The 25,558-nt window shown below is 42.1% G+C and overlaps 1 protein-coding gene across 1 annotated transcript in view; it reads left to right on the top strand.

The window, feature by feature from the left end:
- The window catches only part of VWA3B (von Willebrand factor A domain containing 3B), a 205,646-nt gene that overhangs the window by 106,849 nt on the left and 73,239 nt on the right, over window positions 1-25,558 (top strand). Inside the window, exons 12-17 of the mRNA XM_060027679.1 lie at window positions 902-1,033; window positions 6,014-6,112; window positions 12,877-13,059; window positions 21,795-21,922; window positions 23,844-23,846; window positions 25,010-25,152. Of these exons, the coding sequence (XP_059883662.1) occupies window positions 902-1,033; window positions 6,014-6,112; window positions 12,877-13,059; window positions 21,795-21,922; window positions 23,844-23,846; window positions 25,010-25,152 (688 nt within the window). The remainder of the gene's footprint in view (window positions 1-901; window positions 1,034-6,013; window positions 6,113-12,876; window positions 13,060-21,794; window positions 21,923-23,843; window positions 23,847-25,009; window positions 25,153-25,558) is intronic.

The raw sequence follows: 25,558 nt of genomic DNA, 5'->3' as shown, positions 1-25,558 counted from the left end.
CCAGTGAGAGCATCATCTGTTCTTTGCAAGCAGACCCTTCCTTCTGTGGGTCCTTCCTGTAACACATACGGGTTGCTAAGGAAATTTCTATGTCCATTGCCCCAGGTTTTCTCTATCCTGGAATCTGTGGTGTGCACACGCCTGCGCTGTCTCCCAGATACTCTTCAGCTCGTCATGCTTATTTTAATTACCAGTGCGCGTTAGGGATGCTGCATGCACTGGCCCCAGAACTAATGTGTGGGAGGAGCGTGGGCTGATGGTCAGGAGCTTCTGGTCCTTATTCCACCTGTGCTGCCTCTGAGTTGTACTACCCAAAGCAGGCTGCTAACACTCCCTAACTCCTAGTTTCCACACATATAAACGGGTATCAGAGTACTGTCATGACTTGGTAGTATTGATGTGAGTATGAACCATAGTAAACAATTGCAGGGAGTGTTTGACAAATACAAAATAGAATTTTTAATTTGATGAACTTCTGCTGGAGGAACATGAGCTGATTGATGGAAGGCAGGTGAATAAAATAGCTTTACCAAAAAGATGTTGACCAAAGCGGTAACACTGTTTTGGATTCTTTTAAGCATTTAGTGTGCATATTCGGTATACCATTAATGTCAGTATTAAACACAGGATATAATATCACATTATACATATAAACTTATATGTGACATATATATATGTGTTTATACATATATACATTTGTAAATTTTTAATATCCAAACTGTGTGTAAATTTTATTTAAATGCCTTTTGAACTAGAAAACATTTTCTCTCTTGAATGTAATTTTTAGCTTCTAGAACTGAAAAGAGGTATCAAACGATTAAAATGTATCAAACCCTGACCTGTCCTAATCTTTTCTCACACATAAGTGGTTTCATGGCTAAATACTAATTGTCTCTTACAGGAACAGCTGAAGTATAAAAGGAAATTCAATTTTGTGCAGTTTGATGCTCAAGCCGTTGCTTGGCGGGAAAAACTTGTTGAAATTGATGAGGATAATTTGAAAGGGGCCCAGGCCTGGGTTAGAGACATTAAGGTAAGAAGGAGCCTGGGTCCGGGAGAAGAAGGATGGAGATCAGGATAGAAATGCTTGAGAAATGCTTTGAACGCCGAGGATAGCCATGGCTTCACATAGACGTTCATTTTGCTTACAGAGGTCATGTTAATTCAATCTTTTCTGTCAATATCTAACCTTTAGATAAGCTTCTATTGACAGCACTTCTCTTGGCTCAAGTCTCAGCACTTTTATGAAAACAAATTTCAAAATATAATTTTTTTTTTACTTAAACATTCATATTTGTTTCTTCTGACGCTTCATTCTTGCTTCAAATGATATATTACAGCTGCTTTTAACAGTGGGCTTTGTTCAAAAGTAATGAACTTGTGGAAACATACAGTACAGTGTGAGTGGTAAGGGCTGAAAGCAAGGAGAGAGATAGGGCAGCAGGATATCATAAGAAGGTGAAATACTTTCTTCAGGCCTGCATTTTACTTGGAGAACTTTAAAGCTTCTGCTCTTGGCATTTACACAGACTAGGGAGAATTTGCCTTTCCTCAAATTTCCTCTTGCCTTGAACTTCATTTTAAAAGTTCTTTTTCTAGAACGACATAGCATTCCAGATATTTAAGATATACTAAAACTGAGACCAAGAGTTATTCTTAGAGGTCCAATATGGATCGCAAGTATCTTTAAAATAGTTCAGTGCCTGAGTTTAGAGTCCTGGATTTGACAAGAAGCCACAAATGGGCGTTAGTGACTCTCCCTGAATATTAACCAAGCAGAACTTGCACTGTCATTGGGATGTTCTAGAGTTCCCTTGGGATTTGTTTTTTAAAAATGGAAGGGGGGGAATTCAGGGGCAATACAGTGGTTAGGATTTGTGCTTTCACTGCCAAAGGCCCGGGTTCGATCCCCATTTAGGGAACTAAGATCCCATAAGCTGCACAGCATGGCCAAATAAATAAAATTAAAATGGGAGGAGGAAATCTATAAGAAATATTAATGCCTGTAAAATTTTGTCCTAACTGGCTACCTTATGCTGGGAAAGAATATTAAATTCATAAACAATTTGTTAAATTGGTTCCTTGGAACATATGTTGTCTTCTTTTACAGTAGGAAATATCTTAAGTCAGAGCCCACTAATTTAGAGTTTGTGATAACAAGATATTATATATGGAATCTCATTGGGTGAAAACATAAGTGGGTTCTGCTTCATGTAAAAATCACTGATGAATGGTATCAGCCATCTACGTGGCTGAAAATATGTCAGAGCATTTTTTTGTAAAGTGTGATTCTGGTCTCTTCAAAAGTCTTCATTGAAGAACCCTTGCTTGCTTGCTGAATGTGCAAAATTCATTTTCAAGAAGACCAGATTCCTCTATTATTCTTTGGACTGGTTTGGTCCAGGAATCAACCCAGTAATTTCAGGACAACACTCAGACATTCTGAGCCTGCCGTGTGCTGGTGTCGCAGAGCAGTGGTCAGCTGGCATAGACAGTCCTTGGGTAAGAGAATTTTAAAAATTTTAGTTATCGTTATTTTTCTTTTGCGGCACGCGGGCCTGTCACTGCTGTGGCCTCTCCCGTTGCGAAGCTCAGGCTCTGGACGTGCAGGCTCAGTGGCCATGGCTCACGGGCCCAGCCGCTCCGCGGCATGTGGGATCTTCCCGGTCCGGGGCACGAACCCGTGTCCCCTGCATCGGCAGGCGGACTCTCAACCACTGCGCCACCAGGGAAGCCCAGTTATTGTTATTTTTAAGTTCTAAAAGTTCCATTTGATTCTCCTTCATGTCTTTTTTTCTTCTCTGATGAGACCTTCTTTTTCTTTGCTGATGCATTTTAATTTTCATTTGTTTCAAGATTGTTGATAATTGCTAGCTGAAGTATTTTTTTCATGGCTAATGTAAAATTTTTGTCGAATAACTCTAACATATTTGTCTTCTTGCTGTTGGTATCTATTATCTTTTTCATTTCAGGTTGAGAGCTTCCTGCTTCTTGGTACGATGGACTGATTATCAATTGAATCCTAGACATTTTTGTTTCATGTTATGAGGCTCTGGGTATTCCTCTAGCCTTCTGTTTAGTTGGCTGTGTCTCACACTGCGCTGTCAGGGGGATGGGTGGGCCCTGCCTCATACTTCCAGGTGCAGGTTGAAGTTCAGGTTCCCCACTCGAACTCTGTTGACACCTGATGGGGAGGAGTACCTTGTTACTGCTGGGTGGGAGGGGACATCACTGAGCAGGGAGGACGTGGTACAGTTGGTGGGGATGAACGTCCCAGCTCACTACTTGGCTTCCTTGTATACCACTCTGGCAGAAGTGTTAGGTGATTTATTTTATTTATCCTACTTGGTGTTATCTGACCTTCTTGGGTCCATGGGGTTATGTCTGTCATTGTTTTTGGAAAATTCTCAGCCATTATTTTTTTTTCAAATATTTCTTCTGTCCTGTTTTCCCTCTTCTCCTATGTTTCCAGTTAAGCGTATATCAGACCATTTGATACTGTTCCACAGCTCTTTGGTGCTCTTTTCTGTTTTGATTTGCTGTTTTTTCTCTTTGTATTTTAAATTGGGTAATTCCTATTCCTCTATCTTCACGTTCACTACTTCTTTCCTTGGCTGTTTTGAACCTATAGTCATTCCTCTGTATCTATAGGGTCCTCATTCATGGATTCACCCAACCCCAGATGGAAATTTTTTTTTAATTCCAGAAAGTTCCAAAAAACAAAACTTGAATTTGCTGCACACTGGCAACTATTTACATAGCATTTGAACTGTATTAGGTATTATACATAATCTAGAGAAGATTTAAAGTGTACGGGAGGTTGGGACTTCCCTGGTGGCGCAGTGGTTAAGAATCCTCCTGCCAATGTAGGGGACACGGGTTCGAGCCCCGGTCCAGGAAGATCCCACATGCTGCGAAGCAACTAAGCCCGTGCGCCACAACTACTGAGCCTGTGCGCCTAGAGCCTGTGCTCCGCAACAAGAGAATCCACCGCAATGAGAAGCCTGCGCACCAAAACGAAGAGTAGCCCCCGCTCACCGCAACTGGAGAAAGCCCGCGTGCAGCAACAAAGACCAATGCAGCAATGCAGCCAAAAATAAATAAATTTATTAAAAAATAAATAAAGTATATGTGAGGATGTGCATAGGTTATATGCAAATACTACGCCATTTTATATAAGGGACTTGGGCATCTGCAGATTTTGGTATCTGTCAGGGGGAGAGGGTCCTGGACCAACCCCTGTGGATACCAAGGAACAACTGTACTCTGAACTCTTTGCAAGACTTCTTCACCGTCCTACTGAGTCTTTTTACTGTTAGCATTTTTATTCTGTTATTTCTTAAGGTTCCATCTCTGCTGAAATTACCCACCTGGTCTTGAATGTTGTTCACCTTTGCCATTATCACAGTTATTTTAAATTTTCTGTCCGATGGTTTCAGCATCTGTGTCATGTGTGTGTTTGTTTCCGATGAGTACTTTTGTCTCTCGGGAGTATGTTGTTTGCTCTTCTGTTTATGTGCTTATTTTCTGTTAAAAGCTGGACATCACGTGCAGTATATGGCGACTGAGATAAATATTTTTCATGCCTGGAAATGGGCATGCCTTTCTTTGCGGGATGGGTTGAAATGACTCTGATTAGGAGTTGGGCTGGCTTGGAGGTTTGTTTGCACCGCATCCTCACATTCTTGCAGCGACACTTGGTGTTGGGTAGGGGATGACGTGCCAGACGGCTGTCTGCTTCATCTTCGGCTTTTGATTTTTCCCTTCACACTGGGCCTCAAAGAGAGCGTTTCTCTTGAAAGTTATTTGTTAGTTGATGTTTCTAGGGGAGTGATGGGGGTGGGTGTTCTCTGAATAAGCCTCAGTCTTAATTGGGCATGGTGTCCAGGAGTCTCAGGGGCGTGGCCTTCTCAGTGTCTCTGAGCCCAGCACATAGCCCTGCTCCTTCCGCAGGTGTAGAGAGTGTGTTGTTTCCTCTTTCCTTCCCCCAGCCTTCCTGGGTTTTGACCAGCGCCCTAGGGTGAGTGTGTTCATTGTTGCCCCCCACCCCATATACACACACAGATTAAGGCTTTTGTTCTGCTGGGGAGAGCGAGGAGAGGGTCTCTATGGAGATTCCTGTGTTTCTCTCCCCCAGTTCTGCACCGTGAAGGAGACTTTCTCTAGAGTCTCCCAGTCTATTCTGTGAGCACCCTGTGGGGTTTGTGGCAAAACAGCCTTCAAGAGAGCGCCGATGCCCCCATATCTGTGGCCTCTTGCCAACATACACCTGGCAGCCTCCGCTGATTCACCAGTCACCCCAGCCCAACTCTTCTTCTAGTGTCTGGCTGCATCCTGTCCCAGAAAGCCAGGGCTGGCCTCTTGCCTGACTCTCCCCAGATTTGGGGCCACTTGGTTGCCCTGTGACCTGAGCCCTCTCATGGGCATAACAAAAGTCATGTACTTGCTGTTTGTCTGGCTTTTTCTCATTCTGAGTTTTGGAGTGACAACTTGGCCAGTTCTGTACCTCCCTGGGCAGAAACTGCAGGCGTTTTACAACTTTACAGTTTCCTGTACCTCTGGATTGCTCATGACACCACACTCATGTTTGCTGAGTACTGGGTGTCATGAATCAATCCTGGTTGGAAGCTAACATGGTCCCCGCCTGGGGGGAATTCAGGCTGCATGTTTAAGCCGTGCTGACAGCTGAATGAACAGTAACTGAGTTAGTGCCTGCCACAGAAACACACAAAGATAAAATTGAATTAAGAGCTCTGTCATCAGGACAGGAAATCCATCGTCCTGGCTTCTAGCTATCCTGGAACTGTCTGCATAGATGCTTTTACGACATATTCAGGGATTTGTCTTCTTGGAATTCCTGGACTTAAATTATGATCTCAGTCTAATTTAAATATATCTTTTATTTCACAAGTACTTTTCTTTTTGGAAGCAGAGAATAAATAACAGTTGTTTGTGAGATCTTTTTTGAGATTCAAGTATGTACTTGGTATGTCTCTCTCTCTCTTTTCTGTAGATTGGAAGTTCCACAAACACCTTGAGCGCCCTGCAAATTGCTTTTGCTGATAAAGAAACACAAGTAATCTACCTTTTGACGGATGGGAGACCTGACCAGGTACTTATCAAAGTTGGGAACAAAGAGGGACTCACTAATCCCCTGAAAGTGAATGCTGAGCGTGGGTTTGGGGGACCTTTTCCACTGCCACTAAAAAGCTGTTGAGAGGTACTTGCTTGGCTTAGGGACGCAGAACTGAGGTAAAAACACACACACTGAGAAATTCCTTTGTCTACTGCAACAGTGAGGAGAATTTAAGTGACAGTGAGTGTTGTTTGGTTAATTTGATGCCCACCCATAGACCTGGAGACAAACCTGATGAAAGGTGATGTATGCCTTCCGTGGAAGGCTGGTTTATGTTTTATTATAAACAAAGAGTGAGGAGATTCTTTTTGAATTTTTTCCTTTGGGGACGCTGAATCTAAAACACGTCACTGCACAGTATCCTTGGTTTTATCCCTAATTTTAACTTAGTAATCATTTAAACAAAAGCATGCCTTTCTGGTGAAATGTTCTTTGTTTAGCCTGACTGGAAAATATTTGAAAAGTTTTAGCGGCATCTGTTCATCTTCTTTTGAGCTTTGTGAATGAAAGACTAATGCTCTGGGCATTAAATAAATATACGGATGTGCAGGCCAGTACAATGTAAATTAACCACTAAAGTGAATTAGTATCAACTTGTTTCCTTCATTGTGAAGTGTCTGCATGTGAAGACTGCTAGGCAAATATTGTACAATACCCGGTGTCAAACGGTCCAGGGCTTAAATACTAGAGCAGCTGGATTTTACTACCGTGTTAGATCTATGGCCGCGAAGTTGTATAAAGTGAAATTGTATTTGGAATGATTTTCCTATCAACGTCACTGCCCTTCCTATTCAGAGGCGATTTATCGTGCCTTGTTTATGCTCCTTGTGTGGCGGCTGCCCGTTTGAGGCTGCAGAGATGAATAATATCCTGCCCTAGGGGAGCTTACGCATCGGAGGATGCGCTGGCATATACAGTTAATTCTGGTGAGATAGAGGGAGTGGAGTTGCCTGTGCTACGGGCTGTACGGGAGCACAGTGATGAATTCTGCTGTACACGATGGAGAGAAGGCCAGGCAAGGTTCCACCGAGGAGGGTGCATTTCAGCTGTGTCTGGAAGGAGGAGAAGAAATTTCCTAGACGGGGGAGATTACTGGTATCCTGGGCAGAAGGAACAGAGGTGTGAAAATACGTGGGCTGGTCGAGGGAACATCCCGAGAGCAGTGAATGGAAAAGTGTCAGGGCCGAGTCTCGGAGGTTTGGTTGGGGGAGATTGTGAAGGTCCGTGAATGTCACACAGAAAGGGTGGGCTTTACCTCAGTAGGGACTCTCAGAGGAGCAGATGGTCCCATCCGCCAGTGCATTAGAGATATGCCTCTAATGCACAGGTGGATGGGAGAGCCAGGGAAAGACTAGATCTTGGGCTGGTGAGGTCCCACCTCAGGGAGGAGCAGCAGAAATGCGGAGGAGGGGACCCTCCAGAGATGAGATCATAGAAGTAGCATCAAAGGACTTGGTGGCCAGTTTGGGGGCAGGAGGTGGGGGGCTGGGTGAGGAACAAGGGAGAAAGGGGTCAAGATGACTGATTTCTGCTTTCTAGTAATTGTTATTAACTGATTGAAATCTAAAGAAGGAGAGACCTGGGGGTTTCTGGTGGAGGAAGCTGAGTTTGAGCACCTGGAGTTCACGGCTGTCCAAAAGCCCCTAGAAGGATGGGGCTGGCATTTGGGGAAAGAAGTAGGCTGCAGGTTCTGACTTGCAAGTCATCTGGACAGGGGATCTTTTTCTTGTTAATAAATCCCAACTGATTTTATTGTAATTTAGAAAATATAAGTAAGCATATAATCATAAGGAAGAATAAGGTGTAAATTGTTCATAATTCAATTTTCTGCTCCTTCTCATCTAATATATGCGTTTTTCCAAGTCATGAGACATTCTTCAGAAACATCATTCTCAATGAGTACATCATATTAAATGACACAGATTTAATAAAACTACCTTAAAAATTGACTTGATTTAATTTTTGAATAGTAATACATTCACATGGTACAAATGACGAAGGTACGAAAGGATAGAATGTAGAGAAAATCCTCCCTCCCACCTCCCTTCACCAGCTATGAGGCAGGTGATATGTGTATTACCAGTATATTACCAGCTTCTTGCATCTTCTTTGAGAGATAGTTTGCTATGCAGACAGATATTTGTTTATGTATATTTCCTTTTAAAATACATAAATGGTAGCATATTACACGCACAATTCTGCGACTGTGTTAATAAAACAATATACCTTGGAGATTGCTTAATATCATTTCATAAAGAGCTTCTCACTTTTTCTATAGCTGCCCACTATTCCATCACACAGCTACTTAGTCATGTCCCCCGGTGATGAGTGTCATGTCCCCTGGTGATGAGTGTTTAGGTTATTTCAATCTTCCTGTTACAGACAAGGTTGCAAAAGTAACTGTGCACATATATCATTTTGCACATGTATATCTGTAGCATAAGTTCTGAGAAGTGGACTCAGTTAAAAGGTATATGTTTAGATAGATACGCCAAATAGCCCTTGAAGAAGATTTACCAAGTACCACTGTGCCAGCCGTGTGTTGAGAAGGATTCTTGGTCTACAGTCCATCATAGACTTAGGAGGGTCTGGAATCTCCCAAAATTATATAAAAAATGCACTCGTACATTTTTCTGGGGAGAAGATCAGTAGCTTGCCCCCACATTCCCAGAGGGTCTGTGGTCCACTTAACGATGAGGCACTAGGGAAATGAACGAGCTGGAATCAGAAATAAGCAAGTTACTGAAAAAGTGATTTATAAACTCTTATTCAGGCATTTCATATTTGTATCTGCCTTTTCCCCACAAACAATCTACTTATTTTGCATTATTCCTCAGACTCTCTCAAAAAAACAGATGGATATTTGATATTCATGTTCTATGTAGAGGACATTAAGATGTACCACTCGATCTCGATTTGGTTTTGAATTTTCACTGACTGTATGACCTGAATATGTAAGACCAATGTCATTATTCCCGGTACTCCGCAGAATTTCCAACTTGGAAGAACACACAGAGATGCTGTTCAGGATTCAGTTCCATGGACATCAGCATGCTGCTTGTTTATTAAATGTCCAGGGCAGAATTATATAGAAGACAAGTCTTTTAATTAGTCAAGTTCAGAGGGTTCTTCATGAGCCTGGATTGCTAGGTGTCCTTGGGTGGGCATCTGTAGGTGCAGGTGGACACTGCAGGGCCTCTGTCAGGAGCAGCCCAGCACATCTTTGGCTGTGGTTATTTTGGGACTTCTTTGAAGTTAGGGGCTCACCCTCGCAAGAATGGACGTGAGGAAGGTATCTGCACCGTTCTAAACAAAAACGGATGGATGATAAAGCCCCACATGGGGTATGTGAGGGATGGGAGCAGGGGAGGGCACAGGGTGACCCCCTCTGCACAAACAAACCTCTTTCAGGCTGTTGGGAGAACCGTCCCTGCCTTTCTTGACACCCCAAGTTGACCTTTGTGGTGAAAGGAACATCTGGCCGCACACCTGTTTAGACTCGGGGACGAGGGCATTGGGGGAGAGTGTCTCAGGTGTGCTACTTGGCCCCATCTTAGGGACCGACGGGACCTCTGAGGGGAACAGACTAAGGAGTCCTGGGCTGAGAAAGGCTTCCTCGGTGTCCTACAGACACGGCCCCCGCATGGCACAGCCCCGCGAGCTGAGCTACTATAGTAAGTGGCTGGGGAGAGTCAGGGTGACTCAGGCTGTGGTGGTGAAAGGATTACTTCAACATACTGAGTCTTCTTTTAAGCTGTGAGGACACCCACCAGCGAAAAGGATCCTCAGGGGCTGCAGGTTTGGGGTGGGAGGACAGGCGTGGCTCTCTTCTGTTGCAGGGAGGGAGCTCCTTCTGCAGTCAAGGTGCAGCCCCGCCTTCTGCCGAACTCTCCACCATCACGCTGGGCACGAGAACCTTGTGCCGGTTTAGCAAACACTACCTGGGGCTGTGTGCTGCTGCGGGGCTCACAGCGATACACGTAAGAGACTTGCTCATGCTCTCTTGAGCTGTCAGGACTGATGGAAATAAACAGCTTTAGAGCCAGAGACCTGGGTTAGAGCTCATCCCCAGCACTGCCCATCTGAATGACCCTGGGCAAGTGCCCCCGATGTGAATTTCCTCATCCGTGACTTAGAGCTAATGCTCCCTCCTCACAGGGTTATATATTTTTTTTTGCCACCCGTGGAAATCTTAGTTCCTTAGTGGAATCTTAGTTCCTCCACCAGGGATCGAACCTATGCCCCCTGCAGTGGAAGCACGGAGTCTTAACCACTGGACCGCCAGGGAAGTCCCTAAACACTGGGTTTTTTTTTGGGGGGGGGGTTGTTTTTGTTTTTGTTTTTGTTTTGGCATTCCACGGATATTTACTGAGCACCTTTTATGTGCCAGGTACTGCTATCAGTCTGGGATACAGTGGGGAGCAAGATAGACAACATGCCTGCCTTCAGTGAAGCTTCTGTTTTGTGGTGAGATAGGCAAGGAGCAAATGACCATATGAAATAATGTCAGGTAGCGTAAGGAAGATGAAAACGCTGTCCACAGTCCCTGGCACCCACACCGCTGGCACTAAATCAACGTTAGTTTCTTTCCCTTCCCAAATATCTCAGCTGTAAGTCAATATAGGAGTAATTTCTAGCTAAAACCCTATCTATCAAATTAACAGAATGTAGGTCTAGCATCTCCAGTCTGGTATATGGGGCTGAGGGGCAGTGGCCAGGAGTCCTGTAAGAAATGAGGATAATGATAGTACCTTCCATGGTGGGTTGTGAGGGGGATGCAGGGAGAGAGCACAAGCAGAGCCCTTAGTGCCCAGCGCATGATAAGTCCTCAAAACGGAAGCTAGGTTGAAGGAAGAGCAGGCAGCAGAGAGGGCTTTGCTCTGTCCTTGAAGTTGACAAGAGGGATGGGATCAGCCCTCAGCTAGGTTAGGTTGCTGTTTGGTTAGGAACCAGCCAATGGGCAGAGGGGAGGGGAGAGAAGAGAGGAGGAGACGTGTGGGTGGACTTATGGGCAAGGACAGGTTCAAGGCTGGTCAGATACAGAGACTGAAGCCATGTGTAAGTGGTGGCTGGAATGAGACCAGTCTCTGGGGGACCACTCAACTGGCCATCTCCCAGTGGTGAGTCCAGAGGCCTCCCTCATCCCCCTGCCTCCCCAGGGCTCATAGCAAACGTATAGGAAGGGTTAACAGTCAAAGGATAGGAACTGGGGGTGGAGAGTGGGAACTGGCCACTCTCCAGTTGGAGCCAGCAATTTGGGTCCATCAAAGAGGGACTGAGAAACACAGAAGCAGTGGAAGCAAGACAATCAGAGGCACTTCTGAGGGTGCTCAGCTGGGTGTGGTGGTGCTGGTAGAGAGGTGGCAGGGCAGTTCATCAGTCATCTTTCCTGAGAGTCGGGTAATGTTTACGGAGAGTCAGTCCTTAGCAAGAGACCGTCTTTATTGCAAATGGCGGGGAAACACATCGTCTGGCATTGCTTCTAGGAGTAAAAACTCTTTGAATCTAGTCTTACCACTTAAGAGGTTGATGACCCTAGGAAACTTAGTTCTTCTGAGCCTCAATTTCTCTATCTTTAAGTGGAGTCCATATCCGTACCTACTGTGCCAATTAGGGTTTCACGTTACTGGGAGGAAAAGCAGAAGAGCAGACCAATGATGGCTGAAACAATGGAGAGGCCTATATCCTATGGCTGCGAAGCCCAGCAGAAGGTAGTCTGGGTTATACAGCTATTCAAGGACGTCTCCAAGAAATAGGCTTCCTTTAATCTTTATGCTTCACTGTCTGTGTGTGTGACGTCCACCCTCATGGTCACAAAAGAGCTGCTCCACTTCTAGGCAGAGTGTCCACTTTCCAGGGGGCAGGGGTGAAAAGGGAAGGATATTAGCTTTTTTTGTTAAGTCTTTGTCTTTTTTATTGGCAAAAAAAAGTCTCTCCCTTGAGACTTCTGCTTATATCTCAATGGACAGACCTGGCCACACCTAGCTGCAAAAAAAGTGTCAGAAGATGAGTGTGTATGTGTGTATGTGTTGTGTTTGTTTGTTTGTTTTTAACTAAGTATGTTGCTACCATGAAAAGAAAACCAGGGCTCTGACAGTAAAAAAAAAAGGAGAGGTAGGCAACTAGCAGTCTTTCCAAAACTCTCTCACAAGATGGTTGTGAGGATTAACTGGGATATTATTGTCCCCAGCAGAGTGCCCAGCGCAGGGAAGGACCCTAAGTCAATGTCTCTTTTTTCACTCTGTGGGAGACACATTGACCATGGCCTAGAAATTACTTTTTGGGAGTAGATGCTTTGGAAGCCACATGGAGATCTGGTGACCTCACTCTGTAGAATCCCAATAGCCAAGGTGTATTACCCATGACCCTAATACTTTAAGTGCTTAGAAGTATAGCCCAGCATTTCAAAAGCATGGACTTTAGGTTTAGGTGCCCTGAAATTGAGTAGTTTGGTTAGTCAAATATTTCTCCCAGATTTTTTCCCACCAAACTGTGAGCCCTCAGAGGGCAAGAGCTGAGTCATTGGTCTTCATACTCTCACTATCTGGCAATGTTTGCTTTGTTTATTGAATTGAATTTACAACTTTCCAAGAAGTCACTCTCCACTGTATACAGGATTACTATTTGAGAATTTTCACTATCTAGAGCAAATACTAGGAATTTTCACGTCTTTTTTTTTTTTTCTGTCTCTTCCTCTCTCTTTCCATCTCCCCTTTTCCCCTCAAAATTTATCATTTCAGCCACCTAAAATGGTTATAGAGCAGGCCAGATGTTTTCAGAAAGTCCCTATTTACACCATCTCCTTCTGTTACAATGATGAGATTGCAAATGGATTTTTGAAAGAGCTTGCTTCTTTGACTGGAGGAGAGTTCCATTCTTACAGTTTTGGTTACAAGGATCCCTGTCCTCCAGAGGCTGTTCAGGTAAGAGCTTAATGGGCTGAGAAGAGAGTGTTCACTTATTTCAGCACTAATGGTTGGAGGCCCATGGATGAGACTTTAATTGGGAAAACAGCAACCACAAGGACGCCTAAGTGGAGAAAATGAATCACTTAACAGTGAGCATACTACAAAATGTGGTCTAAGGACCACCTGAGCTAAGGCACCTGTGACAATGCAGATTCCTGGGTCCTACTTCAGAGCTACTAAATCAGGGTCTAGGCATACAGGCCTAGGAATCTTAATATATTTTGTTTTTTTTTATGCTTTTTATTATGGAAAGTTTCAGACAAACACAAAAGTAGAAGAGTATATGGACCGTGTACCTATCAGTCAAATTTAACAATTATCAACATTTTGCCAAACTTCAGGAATCTGTATTTTTAACAAGCATTCTGGGGGTCCATACATAAAGTTCATTAACCACTGCCTGTTTACAGACATTTGTGGGAAACTTTCAAAAAATTCAGATGTTAGGTAGTTGTCTTCTGACTTCTCAGGCTATATAACCACGTGACACCTGATAAAGCAATCCATTCTAATGCACTAATGGGAGAAAGTAAATAAAATCCTATGCTCCAGTCTTCCAGTCTTGGCCTGAAGATGTGCATTTCAAGAATGCCCTCGTATGGGCTTCCCTGGCGGCACAGTGGTTAAGAATCCGCCTGCCAATGCAGGAGACATGGGTTCGAGCCCTGGTTCAGGAAGATCCCCCCATGCCACGGAGCAACTAAGCCCGTGTGCCACAACTACTGAGCCTGTGTTCTAAAGCCTGTGAGCCACAACTACTGAGCCCGCATGCCTACAGCCTGTGCTCCGCAACAAGAGAAGCCACCGTAATGAGAAGCCCACGCACCACAACGAAAGAGTAGTCCCCAATTGTCACAACTAGAGAAAGCCTGCGCACAGCAACAAAGACCCAACACAGCTAAATAAATAAATAAATAAATAAATAAATAATTCTTTAAAAAAAAAAAAAAGAATGCCCTTCTAGAGAATGTGGTTTTTGTCCTACTGTCTGCTTTAAGGAGTGACAAACCAGAGTACTGATCGGTGCTTACATGTGAGGAAACTACCAGAGTCTGGGGAATGAATCATCCAAAGGAATTGGAGGGAACAGTACTCTGAGCTCACACAAGGCAGAGAATACTGACTACTTCCATCAGTCATACTGGAAAACCTCATAATCTTATGGGCATTGGGTAGAATTTAAAGAATGATCTTCTCTTAGCAGTGGGAACAACCAAGCACTGCTCCAGTTCTGTCTAGAAAATCTTAAATGCAAGACCTGAAAGGATCAGTCCATTTCCAAGGAACTTAACTGCATCTCTGAACAAACCCCAAGAATAATTATAGGAAAGCAAAAATATCCACCACTCAACAAAGTAAAATCGACAGTTTCTGACATCCAATCAAATAGTACCAGGTATGCAAAGAAGCAGGAAAATACAGGTCCGTAATGTGGAGAAAAAGCAAACAGAAAAAGTGAAACATGTAAAACTGACTCAGATGTTAGTATTAGAGCATGAAAACAGTTATTGTAACTGTATTTGATATGTTGAAAATGTTAGGGAGAGACATGGAAGATACAAGTAAGACACAAATCAAGCTTCTGGAGATAAAAAAGTACCATGTATAAGACAAAAAAATACATGTAAATAGGATGAACAGCAGATCAGACATTGCAGAACAAAAGATTAGTAAACTGCAAGATAGCAATAGAAATATCCAAAATGTAACATAGGAAAGAAAGAGTTAAAACCAAAAAACCAGAAAAATAGAAAACAAGGCATCAGTGAGCTGTGGAAAAATTCAAGTAGCTTAAACATATATGAAGCAATAGTGACCAGAAATTTTACAAATTGGATTAAAACTGTAAATCCACAGATCCAAGAAACTCAGTGAATCCCAAGCACAATAAACACGAAGAAGACGACACCAAGTTACATCAGAATCAAACTTCTCAAAACAGTGACAAAGAGAAAATTTTAAAAGAAGGTGAATTATGTACAGAGGAACAAAGATAAGAATGACAGCAGATTTCTCATTAGAAACAGTGCAAGTGAAAAGAGAGTGACGTGACATTTTTAAAGTACTGAAAGAAAAACATCTGTCAGGGTAGAATCTATATGCAGAATGTATTTCAAAAAGCAAAGTTAATAAAGATATACAAAAACTGAAATAAGTCATCACCGATAAACTTGCAATACAAGAAATGTTAAAGAGAGTACTATATGTAGAAGGGAATCATACCAGATAGAAATACAGACCTACACCAAGGCATGAAGAGCAAAGGAAATGGTAACTGCATGGGTAAATAAGTTTTTTTACCTTGTTATTTAAATCTAATTATAAATAACTGGAGGGATTTCCAGTTCCAGCAATAATGGAGTAGCCCCATTCCTCCTAGGTCCTCTGTCTTACAGCTTAAAAGCCCTGGACATAAAACAACAAACAAGCAAAGGAAGACTCTGAAAAGGAGAAAGAAGGAGGTGGAATGCCTTGGGGACCTCAGAACCTAAGGAATGACATGACATCAGTTCTGTGGGTTTTATTATTGTCTTCCATATACCCCAGATGGGGCACTGCCAAAGCCTCCAACCTGGAATCCCTAACAGGCACAGACCCAAAAAATGACCCAAGAACAACCTATTTCCCCTAGCTTAGCCAAAGACCTTTTTGGCAATACCTGCCCTACTCCAGCCATACATCAATGGGAAGACTACATCCCCTTCCCCAGGATTTCAGTGGAGCTGAACAGGGAGATGATCTTCCGTTACCACCCACCTGCTCCATGGAAGGAGGTGATGGTGCTCTGATATCCCTGTCAGGTGGTATCAGTATATCTGCCCAGAGAGCTAATATTCCAGCCCCGACATGGTGGAAGCCAGTGGCAATGCTTCTCTGCTGGGGTAGTGTGAGTGGGGCTGAATGGAAAGTTGATTCTCCAAACCCCACCAGGCAGAAGCAGGTGTGCTGCAAATCCTGCGCTAAGGTGGTATCAGAGGATTGAGAGGGAAGCTGGTCATCCATCCCGCCCCACTCCGGTAGAAGTAAGCAGTGCCCTCGTTCCCTAAGCAGGGTGTTGTCCAAGGCGTCCAGTGGCAAGCTGAACCACCGTCCCACCAGGCAGCGCTGAGACTTAGCAAGGCACTGTGAGATCGGGGCATCACTGCGAAGTCCAGTGGGCAAGCTGAACCACCGTCCCACCAGGCAGTGCTGAGACTTAACAAGGCACTGTGAGATCAGAGGCATCACTGCTATTCTTCACCACAGCCTTCATGGCAGAGGGATCAGCAAGGAGCTAAGCTTCCACAAACAACCAGCATCAATGAAAATGAAAAAGTAAGTGTGGGCTGGGGATAGGTGACACTCCACTTTCCCCCATCCTTTGTGTCAGTGAGGCTTGGTGAGAAGCTGCCTCCACAACACCCACCAGCATAAGATAGTTGAGGTGGTGTGAAATAGGACTAACCCCACAGCGCTCCTCCCGCAGTGGAGAGCTGAGCCTCTACCTCTATCCAGCATCAACAAGGTCAAAGGAGGTGTGCTATGTGGGGCTACTCAGTGCTCTGCTAACCCCTACCCTTAGGAGCCTCTGACTGTGAACAAAGTGGAGATAACTGTCCCACGAAAAGAGAGCTGAACTCCTGACTCTGGCCGCTGTGACAGTTCACCTTGATGAAAACAGCTGAAAAAAAAATCACCAGATACACAGGTATGCCCAAATGAAAATGAACTTTAACTATAAAAGTTCCCAAATATATAAAACATGTACCAGAAAAACAGGTTTATGGAGTAAGTGAGAGGACTAGTCAAAGGGACACAGCCACAAGTGGCCCCCTCTGGGAAGCCTCTTTACCCCCATGGTCCTGAGACTCCACCTCTGTACAGAGTTGCCAGAGTGGGAGGGAAAAATAGGCAGGAGGGACCCAGCCCAAGCAAATGGTCCACTCCAGGAAAACCCTTTATCAATGGGTCAAAGAAAAGTTCTCAATTTGCTTAGAACTGAATGAAAACAAAAATGCACATCAAACTATGTGGAAAGCAGCTAAAACAGTGTTGGGAGTGAAATTTATAGCACTAAATACTTATATTGGAAACAAGAAAATGTATTGAATCAACAATCTGCATTCTCACCCCAAGAAACTAGAACAAGAAGAGCAAAATAAACCCAAAGCAATCAGGAGGAAGGAAACAATGAAGATAAGAGCATAAAATCAGTGAAATTGAAAATAGTAAAACAGTAGAGAAAATCAATGAGACAAAAAGCTGTTCCTTTGAAAAAAAATTCTCAAGAATTTGATAAAAGCTCTCAGAAGGCTGACAAAGACAAAGAGAGTAGACACAAAGCACTTATATCAGGAATTAAATAGGGGACATCACAGTAGATCTCACAGTCCTTAAAAGATAATAAAAGGAATACAACAAACAACTTTGCATTCATAAATTTGACAACTTAGAAAAAACATGGACCACTTCCACAAAATCCACCAACTACCAAAACTCAACCAAGATAAAATGGACAATGTGAATAGCACTGGCTAAAGAAGAGAAATCATATGGTCATATTATTGTGCGCAAATAGCCTTGACCAAATGCAACACCCGTTAATAATAAAAAACTCAGCAAAATAGAAACAGAGGGGAACTTCCTCAACTTACATCAACTTAATACCTACGAGTAAAATCATACTTAATAGTGAAAGATTGAATAATTTCCTCCTAAGATCAAGAACGTGGCAAAGGCATCCACTCTCACCACTCATATTTAACATACGACCGGAAGCTGTACCCATGGCAACAAGGCAAGAGAATAAACAAAAGGCATACAGATCGGAAAGGAAGAAAGAGACCTGTCCCTGTTGGCTCGTAACATGTTGTCTACACATAAAACCCCAAGGAGCTAAAAAACAAAGCAAAACTCCTAGAACTATTAAGTGAGTTTAGCAAGGCCACTGGTTACAAGATCAGCACACAAAATTCAATCACATTTTGAGAAGTCAAAATTAAATATTCCATATTATTTACAATTGCTCCAAAGAATATGAAATACTTAGATGTATATTTTAAAAATATGTACAGGATTTTTATGCTGAAAATTACAAAAGGCTGAAGAAAGAAATCAAAGAAAACCTAAATAAATGGACAGGCGTATACCTTGTTCATGGATTGGATGACTGAACATATTGGAGATCTATTTGATTTATAGATTTAATCCAATTCCTGTCAAAATCCCAGAAAGGTTTTTTATAGACGTGGTCAAGCTTCTTCTAAAATCTATACGGCAAGTCACAGGCCCTAGAAAACCCTACAGATCTTGAAAAAGAAGAATAAAGTGGGAGAAATAATTGCAGTATTAAGGCTTACAGTGTAGCTGCGTTAGTTAAGGCAGTATGGCTTTGGTGGAGAAACAGACACCTAGACCAATGGGTAGAGTATAGAACCCAGAAGTATACCCGGCATGCCAGTATGCCAAACTGATTTTTGACAAAGGTACAAAAGCAATTCAATGGGGGAAGGAGAGCCTTTTCAAAAAATGGTTGGAGCAGTTGGACATTCACAGACAAAATAGTGAACCTCAACCTAAACCTCACCCTTCATGCAAATATTAACTCAAAATGGATTATGGACTTAAATGTAAAACATAAAACTATAAAAATTCTGGAAAGAAATATGGAAGAAAATCTCAAGGACCTTGGGCTAGGCAAAGAATTTTTAGCCTTGAGAACAAAAGCATGATCCATAAAAGAAAAGATGGATAAATTGGACCTCATCAAAAATAAAACCTTTTGCTTTGCAAAAGACCCTGTTAACAGGATGAAAAGGCACTGGGAGTGTCTGCCGTTCCCTTGGGAGAAACTGGGCGAAGAGTACATGGGATCTCTCTGTGTTATTTATTACAGCTGCATGAAATCTACAGTTATTTAATTTTAAAAAGACTATTTACTGGTAAAGCAAAAAATAATCATAAATTCAACATCTAGTGATAAACTGCTCAAAAGACCCAAATTACCAAAACTCTCTCAAGAAGAAATAGAGAACCTGAACAGCCTTACATCTATTTAAGAAATTGAATTTGTAGTTAAAAACCTTTATGCATAGAAGCCTCCAGGCCCAGATTGCTTTACTGCTGATTTACATCAAACATTTAAAGGAGAAAATAATATCAGTTCTACACAAACTCATCTAGGAAAATGAAAGGAGGGAATACTTTCATATGAGGCAAGCATTAACCTGATACCAAACCCTCGCAAATACAATCAGACAAGAAACTTATCAGCTAATATTCCTTACGCATACAGAAGTCGAATGCATAAGGACCAAGTTGGGTTTATCCCAGAAATGCAAGTTCTGTTTAACATTTGAAAATTGATATACAATTCACCAAATTAACATACTTTATTAAAAACCTTACAGTCATCTCAATTTATGCAGAAAAAGTTTTGACAAAATCCAACACACTTTTTAATGAAATCTCTCAGCAAAATATGAACAGAACAGACTTCCTCATTCTGTTAAATGGCACTTAGGAAAAACCTACAGCTAGCACCATACTCTTAATAGTAAAAGATTGTACGGTTTCCCCCTCACATCAGTAAAATGACAAGGTTGTCTGCTTTCACCACTCCTATTCAACAGTGTAATGGAAATTCTAGTTAGCCCAATAAACCAGGGGGCAGGAAAACCATCCAGAATGGAAAGGATGAAGTAAAACCGTCTTTATTTTCATTCAGCATGGTTATATATGTAGAAAATCCAATGGAATATACAAAAGCGCTGCTGGAGCTAATCACTGAATTTAGCAAGATTGTAGGATACAAGGTCAACATACAAAAATGAATTTTGTTTCTACATATTAGCAAAGAAAAATAAAAATTATCATTTACAATAACATCAAAAGTATGAAACATGTAGGGACAAATTTGTCAAAATATGTGAAAGGGCCTGTATACTGAAAACTACAAAACATTGCCGAGGGATGTATCTTGTTTACGGGTCAGAAGACATCACAGTGTTAATATGTGCGTTCTCTCTCAATTGATCTTTAGATTCATCACAATCCCAATCAAAATCTCAGCAGGTTTTTTCAATTCAAAATTGACAGACTAATTCCATGGAAACTTTGAAAAAGAAAATCAAAGTTGGAGGACTAATACTGCCTGATCTCAAGACATATAAAGCTATAGTTATCAAGACAGGGTGGTATTAGTGTAAAGATAGATATATAGATCAGCAGAACAGAATAGCAAAACCAGAAATAGACTGACACATATGTAGACAACTGATTTTCAACAAAGATGCAAAGGCAATTCAGTGGAAAAAGGATATAGTTTTTTATTCTCCCCATAAATGGTGTTGGAACAATTGGACAAAATAAACACAATTTCCTCCATACATCATGCCATATTCAAAAATTAATATGATACATGGATCAAAATGATACATGGACCCAAATGTAAAATCTAGGTCTTTTTCCAGGTAGAGGAGAACATATGAAAAACCCTTTGAGACACTGTGTTAGCCCCCCCAGAATTTTTAATAGGTTATCAAAAGCATAGTCTATATAAGAACAAACTGATAAATTTGAGTTGATCAAAATTAAAAGCTTCTCTTTAAAAAACAATGCTAAGATAATGAAAAGACAAGTTGTAGACTGGGAGAAAATGTTTCCAGATTGTATATCTAATAAAGGACTAGTATCCAGAACATATAAAGATCTCTCAAAACTCAAAGAAACAAAAAATAAGCAAAAGATTTGGACAGACACTTCATCAAAGAAGATATATGCATGGCAAACAAGATCATGAAAAGATGGTTAACATCATTCGTCATTAGGGAAATACACATTAACCATGATGAGATACCACTACACAGCTATCAGAATGGCTATAATTAAGACAACTGACCTCATCAAGTGTTTGCAATTATATGAAGGAACTAGAACTCTCATTCATTACTGGGGGGAATGTAAACTAGTACAACCATTCTGGAAAAGTTTGATAGTTTCTTTAAAAGTTCAACATCACCAACCATTTGATCCAGCCATTCCATTCCTATTTATTTACCCAAGAGAAATGAAAGCAGATGTCCATACAAAGACTTCTGCACAAATGTTCACAGCTTTAGTATTTATAATAGCCCAAACCTGGAAACTCAAACGTCCATCCACAGGTGACTAAATTTTGAATTCGGTATGTAATAGAATACTACGCAGCCATAAAAATGAATGTACTACTGATTTATGCTACATCATGGGTGAATCTCAAAATAATTATAAAAGTAAAGCAAGCTAGACCCAAAAAGGGGTATATACTATATGAGTCCATTTAAATAAAATTCCAGAAAATCGAAACTAATATAGTGACAGAAGGGAGATGAGTAGTTGGTTGGGGGAAGAGAGGTTTTGAGGCAAAGGAAAGGCAGATTTACAATGGGAAACTAGGAGGCTTTCGGGGGTAATGGATATGTTTATTGTCTTCATTGCAGTGATGACTTCACAGGTGTGACTGTCGAAACTATTCAAATGGCACACTTCACGTACATTCAGTTTATTATAATATAAATGAATTATACCTCAATTGGGCTGTCTAAAAAAGGAATAATATAAGAACTACATGAAATTCTTTAGATTCTACTTTTCCTGATACAGTTCGTTTTCTGTTAGAAATGTTTGAAATCTGAACTCTAATCTCGTAATGCATTAACTTATTTTGGCAGAATGAAGATCTGACTCTTTTAATTAAGGAAATGGAGCAGGGACGCAGTGACCTGGAGAAGGTACAAGACCTTTACTCGGAGTCCTTGGTCATGGACTGGTGGTACAACGGAGAAAAGGATGGAGACAGGTGAGCACAGCAGAGCTCCCACTTCCCCATCGCAGGGGGTCCCCTAGGATGCTCTGCTGGATCTCTTTGCCACTTCTTTCTGCAATACTTTGTGAGATTTCTTTTAAAGAATCACATAGTATGATTATGTTAGGATTTTTGTTTAAGCAAAGGGAACTCATAATCTAGTAAATTAATAATGATTGGCGGACTCTCCTGGTGGCACAGTGGTTAAGAATCCACCTGCCAATGCAGGAGACACGGGTTCGAGCCCTGGTCTGAGAAGATCCCACATGCCACGGAGTAACTAAGCCCGTGTGCCACAACTACTGAGCCTGCGCTCTAGAGCCCGCGAGCCACAGCTACTGAGTCCACGTGCCACAACTACTGAAGCCCACACGACTAGAGCCCATGCTCCGCAACAAGAGAAGCCAGCGCAGTGAGAAGCCCGCGCACCGCAATGAAGAGTAGCCCCAGCTCACCACAACTAGAGAAAGCCCAGGCACAGCAACAAAGACCCAACGCAGCCAAAAATAAAAATAAATAACTTAAAAGTTTTTAAAATATATTAACAAAATAATATTGATTGGCTTAGAGAGGCCACATGGTCATCCTTATATGTAGATTCTGAAACTCTTGCATGAGCCCTAAGGATGTCTCATTTCCACCCAGTGTGGACAATACCCCCCACCAACCGAAGCAGTGACGGAGCAGAGCAGGAGTGCTGTGTCACGAAGGAGATCTGACTCAGGGTCAGGAGGCCAAGGTCCAGACTTCACTCTGTGTGACCTTGGTGGATCTCCATATTGTCCATTGCCATGGGTCTCAGTTTCCTCATCTTTAAAATGATGGGTGTGGTGGTACGATTTGGGATAGATGATTCCTCAGGTCTTTTCCCATCCTATATTCTAATATGTTTATTTTGGGGGTTTTTGTGTTTGTTTGTTTGGTTGGTTTTGGGGGGTTTTTGGCCGTGCCACATGGCTTGTGGGATCTTAGTTCCCCAACCAGGGATTGAACCTGGGCCCTCGGCAGTGAAGGCGCAGAGTCCTAACCACTGGACCGCCAGGGAATTCCCTCTAATATGTTTCTAACTAGTAGTTCTTAAATATAGATCAAAACCACCCTAACAAACACTCAGAAAGTGTGTCAAATCTTATTTAAATGATTTCACATTGTACACATATTCAAATGTCACAGCTTCATATAAATGCCCCATCAGGAAGATGTCTTTTTATTTAAAAGAGTGATAGCAAAATGGAAAGCAGTTGAAAATACATATTAATCAGGATTTCTCCTTCTTCGAAATTTATTGTCTTCCTCTTAGCAAACTAAGCATTTAATATGGGCTGGCGGCAGGGCATGAGCATGGACTCAGTAAAAAGATAAATGTTATACCAGGCATCTCTTCTTTTTTTGCAATAAGTGGGCCTCTCACTGTTGTGGCCTCTCCCGTTGTGGAGCACAGGCTCCGGACACGCAGGCTCAGTGGCCATGGCTCACGGGCCCAGCTGCTCCGCAGCATGTGGGATCTTCCCAGACCAGGGCATGAACCCGTGTCCCCTGCATCGGCAGGTGGACTCTCAACCACTGCGCCACCAGGGAAGCCCCCAGGCATCTCTTATAATGAGATTTTACAGCATTATTTTTTTTTAATTTGTTTGGGAAAGCTTAGATACATCTCCTAAATCTGGAGAATTTAAGCAAATAAACTAAGAAATAAATGAGCAGCACATCAGTGTCAATTATCTTCTCTATACTTTTCAGCTAGTACCTTACCTGTCTTCTTCCCCTTGCTTAATCAAACTAAAAAATGTCAGGACAACATGACCAGCTATTGCTTGGAAGTTGGTTTGGTCAGTTGACTGTAGCTGCTATTGATTGACTAGTAGATGTATTCTTGGTTTTTTATATGTATATATATTTTAGGGGCTCTAAGGAGCAGGTTCTAGAGTCATGCAGAGGAGTGTTTTAATCCAGGCTTCCCACCATTACATGTTAGTAACTTTGGGCAAGCTACTTAACCTCACTGAGCCTCAATTTCCTCATCTATAAGAGGGGAGTAATGGTCATCATAGGGTTGTTGGGTGGATTAAATGAGGGCATGCCTGGCACATAATAAGAGCTCTGAATTAATATAAAGAGAAGAGTAAAATGCAGTGCCTCATTCTATAGATATTATGCTTCTGTACTTCCTTATAACATATCATTAGGAAAAGTTAATTCGCCTACCTAGCTGTGGTTGAAAACAGATTGAGTTTTTTACCAGGTGGAATAAATGTTACAGCCTCCAAATCTCATCTCCCTTCTTTCTTTTTTCAAACATTTACTGAGTACAAATCATACGCCAGGCGATCTGGGGTGCACAGATGAATGTAAGCCTGGGCCCTTGTCACAGGATGCAGTGTGGTGGGGCATCATGGGACACTGGGCGGGTGCTCCATGGAGATGGGCTTGGAGGGGGAGGTGAAGGAAGGAGGGCGTGCTTTACAGTGTTGGAGCAGGAGGTTGTTCTGGAAACTCCTTTCTGTGGTTGCTGTGTTCAGAGTGTCAGAGAAGGTGTGTCTGGGAAAATATTTAGGAATTTTGGGGGATCCCTCCTGGCCCAAGATCTTCAACAGAATGGTTTGCCATGATCTGGTGCTGGCAGAGGGTTCAAGGCAGGGGTTTCCCTTCTCTGGCTTTTATAAGAGCTAGCTGTTCAACCCTTTAGTTAGAGAAAAGGGTTTCTATAATGCTTTCTGCTTTACAACAGACTCTTTCTGGAGTTAATCCTCTCATCAGCTCCATGCTGTTAGGGCCCAGCTGATGTTTCCTTCAGTTTGTGGGTGAGGGAAGTGTTGAAATTTAGAGGATTGAGCGACTGCACTTAGTCACATAGCTGGGAAGGAACAGAGCTGTGGTGTGAGCCAGGGCTGGGCTCCTGTCCACTCTTCTGCGGGGGCAGAGATAAATGACTATTCTTATTTTAACCAAATATAAGGGGAGCGGCTCTTGCAGCATTCAACACGATTGTATTGATCTAACTCTGCCTTCTTGATTGAAATTTTGTTTCCCCCTCCTTTTTTTTTTCTTTCATCTTCTTTGTCTACTTTTTATCTAAAACAGGCATCAAAAAGAAATCTGTTCCATTGTTTCAACCCCAGAAAAATGTGCAAAATCTCACGCTGATGTTGAATCAACACGAATGTCGAAAGTACCAGAGGACCTGTCAAGTCAAAAGATTCAGAAAAAGAAAGTCCTCCACGCAGGTATCAGTGAACAAAATGGTTTGACTCTCATTACCAGTTTTCCTTTAATGCAAGAAGGTAGAATAAAACTAAAGCCCCATAATATTTTAAAAGAAGCCTAAACCTGTGTTTATTAAATTGAAATTTTTATAGAAGTGATTATACATTCACATGCAGTTATGAGAAATAATACAGAGAGCTCCCGTATATCTGCTCTTCCCCCAGCTTCCCCCAATGGTAACATCTTGAAAAAATAGTACAATTTTGCAACCAGGAGATCGACATTGATACAATCCATGATCTTACTCAGATTGCCCCAGTTTTACATGTGTTCATTTATGTGTGTGTGTGTGTGTACTTCTATATGATTTTATCATACGTGGTTTCATATTTCCACCATCACAGTCAAGCTACAGAACATCTCCAT

Source organism: Delphinus delphis, chromosome 12, assembly GCF_949987515.2.
Source record: "Delphinus delphis chromosome 12, mDelDel1.2, whole genome shotgun sequence".
NCBI lineage: Eukaryota > Metazoa > Chordata > Mammalia > Artiodactyla > Delphinidae > Delphinus > Delphinus delphis.
Note: the sequence above shows the minus strand (reverse complement) of the source record. Positions and strands in the feature narration are given on the sequence as shown.